At 38.8% G+C, this 5,160-nt stretch overlaps 1 protein-coding gene across 1 annotated transcript; it reads left to right on the top strand.

Moving 5' to 3' along the window:
• The first annotated feature begins 539 nt into the window (after nucleotides 1–539).
• On the top strand, nucleotides 540–2,573 carry LOC125503816 (E3 ubiquitin-protein ligase lubel-like). Its single transcript, XM_048664750.1, has 4 exons — nucleotides 540–788; nucleotides 1,004–1,803; nucleotides 2,027–2,247; nucleotides 2,316–2,573. The coding sequence occupies exons 1-4, from the start codon at nucleotides 565–567 to the stop codon at nucleotides 2,571–2,573; spliced, it is 1,503 nt and encodes a 500-aa protein (XP_048520707.1). The 5' UTR covers nucleotides 540–564.
• The last annotated feature ends 2,587 nt before the right edge of the window (nucleotides 2,574–5,160 follow it).

Raw genomic sequence — 5,160 nt, 5'->3', positions numbered from 1 at the left:
GACATAATCCTTGTACACACTAAGCGGGTAATTCGAATTTGTTATATGCATTTTAATTGTTTGAATTTCATAGGGTGGGAACTGTTAGCTCCGGATAAATTTATTTGAGTAATATAGAAATTTTATTAATATTGCACAATAAAATTATAACGTTGACGCATTTGAAAAGAAAAGTTCAGATAAACTCTTGTACTTGTACGTGCCCTTACTTTTCTGCTGCGGGCACGCAAAATTTATATTCAATCAATTTGGAATATACCGTAGATATACATTCATGTATATTAATGGAATATTTGTTTTGAACATACTAGGTATATTCACCTGCACATATACACAATATGTACATACCTGGCATGTTCATCTGCACACATACCCAATATGTACATACCTAGGATATACTTTTTATATTCCACGAACATTCATGTTAGGAATGTTCAACCATGTATATTCCCAGGATATTCCCGCAATGTTCTATATATTTTTTGAACATTCTGGGATATTCATAGAATATCAAATGCTATCTGGGTAGTGCTGATTAATGGAAAGCATGCGATAGTAAAACCAATGCTTCTGCAGGCACACTCAATGGCGCAACTCAACTACCCAATGCCATGCTGCCAGAATGCTTGGATGGAGCAGCAGCCATGCTGTTACGATCCATCTCATGGCAGCAATATGAGTCTCAACATGATGCCTGGTGGCTATCCGGCAAACCCCATGTGGATGGGCACTTGGCATGGACCACCACCTGGCATGTACCCATATGGGCTGCCACCACCACATTCTCGGTACTTGCATAAATATACAGCGAATATTTCGGGAAGTAATGCGATGCCGATTATTTGCGATCTGAAACTTCTAGCATTCCGCATTTCTGGGGCTGTTTCTTATTAAAAAATAAATTCTTTCGATTCACTACCACTAAGCTACTTGCGTTTGATTGCTGCGGATTATTGCAGTTGCATCGCAACTTAATTATAACTAATAATCTCTGTTTTTAAAGCGGCTGTTCCCATTCGCGGCCAGCTTCACCCACCCAAAGCGTGAAGTCCAGAAAATCAACGCTAAGCAAGAAATCGCGAAGAAAGTATCGGGACGAGACCTCAGATGAGGATTCGAATGAAATCGACGACAGACGCTCAGTCTTCAGCCACTCTGATAACCGGAGCGAAAGGAGGTCGCATGGAGGCCGATTTTCAGCTCGAGATCGCGCCTTAAGAGAGACCGCGTCTCTGCCCAAAGAGTCGTCGAGGAGGGCGATGAGCAGCAAAAACAGCGACCGAGCAGAGAAAACTTCGATCGCTCGCAGTAGAGTGAGCATCGCGGAGAGCTCAAGTGGGGAAACTGATGATGAACAGAGTGATGACAGCTTGCACAGAGCGGACCTTCTAGAGGAAGATGAAGACCGAGCTCTAGTCAATCCGGTTGAAGTGCCGGATTCAAGCTGGAGCTGTGAGCATTGCACTTTTGTCAATGATCCTGGCACTAGAGTGTGTTCGGTTTGCTGCAAAACACCCACATGCAAAGTTAAGCAGATCAACAGCGAACCATCGGCAAAAAAGCCCAACTCTGATAGTCCCGTATCATCGAAAAAACCACCTGTGGGGCGGATTGTTAATATAAAAGCCAAAGAAAAGGACAACAGCAAGTTTAATAAAGTGTTGCAAAGCCCAAGCTCTGATGATTACAGTGCGAATAGCGCCAAAGATTACAGCGAAACGGAGTCAATGCAAACCCGACTGGAAAAGCTTAACATCAAAAGTACAGAGCCTGAGAAAAAGATTCCAGATGCGAAATCTAAAGGTAGGACTCTCAGAAAGATTAGCTTTTGGCCAGGCACAAAGTTTACTGCCTCCTTTTATAGGAACAAGTAACCGTTTCTGTCATCCTCTAACAAATTTAGTGTATTGTTGTGTTTATGTGCTGTGCTTAGGTGCTTGTACTAATGACGTTAGTGTATAGTGTTTGAAATGTGCTTTTAGTGCCTCGTTTGTGTCTCGCACTTTGACCGTCTCTCCCTTTGTAGAAAAAGGCATTAGTGAAAAGACTGATAAATATGAAGACTTAGATAATAGTGATTTAAGCATCGGTAATAATCAAGAGGCGACTGCGAAAGTATCCACAGCCTGCGGTGCTTCGCCCCCTAGAGATATCCAGATTGAAAGCACCGAGGAAGCTCACAATGAGAAAACTTTTTCCACTGCCAGTACAGGGACTTCGCCGCCACCTCAAAGTATCTCCACTCAGGTGAGTTCTAATAAACACTTGTGTTTATTAGAATTAGTCCAGAGGGTTTACAGCGTGTGTGATTTTAGACCTACGAGGAGATACATCCGAATGGATCCCAAAGCTCTTTATCAAGGAGTCCAAGGCCGCAACGAGCCAGATCGATGAGCAAAAGCGGCAGAAAACAGGAACTGAATCGATCCCATTCAATGCACGCAAGTTCTTCGAGAAAAGGTTCAGAGTGGTCGTTGCAGCGATCGTCAAGTCGTCAAAGTTTTACTACGGACTCACAAGTAAGTTTCGGTTTCAAGTGCTTGAAATGGAGGAAAAAAATTCATCACATATAATAAGATCCATCATTCGAAAATCCATAAATCGAAAATTTTACTTGTGGGTTTTTTGAGTTCGATCGGTTCTTTTCGACGCAAGAAGGTCACCAATATGCATTTGTGTTTGACTCAATAAAAAGGAAGAAATCGTCGGATAAAGATCGTGAACGCTCAAAAAACGCTTAAAATGTGCCCAAAATTTCAATTTTTTCGGATCTGAAACTTCTAGCATGTTTTTCAATGAGTTCGATGCATTCCTCGCGCCCGTGAGCTGAAAATGATGTAAAATTTAAGAGATTTTGAGAAAATTTTAATTTTTTCAAAAAATCGACGAAATTTCACATGCTTGTTTTTTGAGCTCAATCGATTCCTTTCGACATAAGAAGGTCACAAATATGCATTTATAAAGTGTTTGGGTCAATAATAAGGAAGAAATCGTCGGCTAAAGATCGTGAACGCTCAAAAAACGCTTTAAATGTGCCGAAAATGTCTATTGTTTCGGATCTGAAACTTCTAGCATATTTTTCCATGAGTTCAATGCATTCCTCGCTTCCGTGAGATGAAAGTGATGTAAAATTTAAGACGTTTTGAGTAAATTTTAATTTTTTCAAAAAATCGACCTCCACCCTTGGAAAAATTTCGGTCAAAAATCAAAATTTCACATGCGTGTTTTTTGAGCTCAATCGATTCCTTTCGACATAAGAAGGTCACAAATATGCATTTATAAGGTGTTTGGGTCAATGATAAAGAAGAAATCGTCCGCTAAAGATCGTGAACGCTCAAAAAACGCTTTAAATGTGCCGAAAATGTCTATTGTTTCGGATCTTGAACTTCTGGCATATTTTTCAATGAGTTCAATGCATTCCTCGCTCCCGTGAGAAGAAAATGATGTAAAATTTAAGACATTTTGAGGAAATTTTAATTTTGCCAAAAAATCGACCTCCACCCTAGGAAAAATTTCGGGCAAAAATGTAAATTTCACATGCATGTTTTTTGAGATCAATCGATTCCTTTCGACATAAGAAGGTCAGAAATATGCATTTATAAGGTGTTTGAGTCAATGATAAGGAAGAAATCGTCCGCTTAAGATCGTGAACGCTCAAAAAACGCTTTAAATGTTCCGAAAATGTCTGTTGTTTCGGATCTGAAACTTCTAGCATATTTTTCAATGAGTTCAATGCATTCCTCGCTTCCGTGAGATGAAAATGATGTAAAATTTAAGACATTTTGATAAAATTTTCATTTTTTCGAAAAATCGACCCCCACCCTTGGAAAAATTTCGACCAAAAATAAAAATTTCACATGCGTGTTGTTTGAGCTCAATCGATTCCTTTCGACGCAAGAAGGTCACAAATATGCATTTATAAAGTGTTTGGGTCAATAATAAGGATGAAATCGTCGGCTAAAGATCGTGAACGCTCAAAAACGCTTAAAATGTGCCGAAAATGTCTATTATTTCGGATTTGAAGCTTCTGGCATGTTTTTCAATGAATTCGATGCATTCCTCGCGTCCGTGAGCTGAAAATGATGTAAAATTTAAGACATTTTGAAAAAAAATTAATTCTTTCAAAAAATCCACCCTCACCCTTGGAAAAATGTAGGCCAAAAATCAAAATTTCACCTGCGTGTTTTTTGAGCTCAATCGATTCCTTTCGACATAAGAAGGTCACAAATATGCATTTATAAAGTGTTTGGGTCAATAGTAAGGAAGAAATCGTCGGTTAAAGATCGTGAACGCTCAAAAACGCTTAAAATGTGTCGAAAATGTCTATTATTTCGGATTTGAAGCTTCTGGCATATTTTTCAATAAGTTCGATGGATTCCGGACGCCCGTGAGCTGAAAATGATGTAAAATTCAAGACATTTTGAGGAAATTTTCATTTTTTCAAAAAATCGACCTCCACCCTTGGAAAAATTTCAACCAAAAATGAAAATTTTACATGCGGGTTTTTTTAGCTCAATCGATTCCTTGCGATGTAAGAAGATCACAAATATGCATTTATAAAGTGTTTGGGTCAATAGTAAGGAAGAAATCGTCCGCTGGAGATCGTGATCGCTCAAAAAACGCTTTAAATGCGCCAAAAAGTCTATTATTTCGGATCTGAAACTTCTACCATTCTTTTTAATGAGTTCTATGCATTGCTCGCGTCCGTGAGCTGAAAATGATGTAACATTTCAGAAATTTTGCAAAAATTTTAATTTTTTTCAAAAAATCGACCCCCACCCTTGGAAAAATTTCGACCAAAAATCTAAATTTCACATGCCTGTTTTTTGAGTTCAATCGACTCCTTTCGACGTGAGAAGGTCAGAAATATGCATTTATAAAGTGTTTGGGTAAATAATAAAGAACAAATCGTCGGTTAAAGATCGTGAACGCTCAAAAAACGCTCAAAATGTGCCGAAAATGTCTATTACTTCGGATCTGGAACTTCTAGCATGTTTTTCAATGAGTTCGATGCATTCCTCGCGCCCGTGAGCTGAAAATGATGTAAAATTTAAGAGATGTTGACAAAATTTTCATTTTTTCAAAAAATCGACAAAATTTCACATGCGTGTTTTTTGAGCTCAATCGATTCCTTTCGTGTTTGCCCTTAAACCTCGAAAC

Source organism: Dendroctonus ponderosae, unplaced genomic scaffold (genome assembly GCF_020466585.1).
Source record: "Dendroctonus ponderosae isolate FM_Combo_2020 unplaced genomic scaffold, Dpon_F_20191213v2 Dpon_F_20191213_3, whole genome shotgun sequence".
NCBI classification, from domain to species: domain Eukaryota; kingdom Metazoa; phylum Arthropoda; class Insecta; order Coleoptera; family Curculionidae; genus Dendroctonus; species Dendroctonus ponderosae.
The sequence above is the reverse complement of the archived record's forward strand: the minus strand, read 5'-3'. Positions and strand labels throughout refer to the sequence as shown.

Excerpts from the sequence above, each read along its gene's own strand:
- LOC125503816 (XM_048664750.1), top strand. The coding sequence starts at position 565 with ATGCTTCTGCAGGCACACTCAATGGCGCAACTCAACTACCCAATGCCA. Across the intron at positions 789-1,003 it reads CTGCCACCACCACATTCTCG|CGGCTGTTCCCATTCGCGGC; the intron begins GTACTTGCATAA and ends CTGTTTTTAAAG. Across the intron at positions 1,804-2,026 it reads TCCAGATGCGAAATCTAAAG|AAAAAGGCATTAGTGAAAAG; the intron begins GTAGGACTCTCA and ends CTCCCTTTGTAG.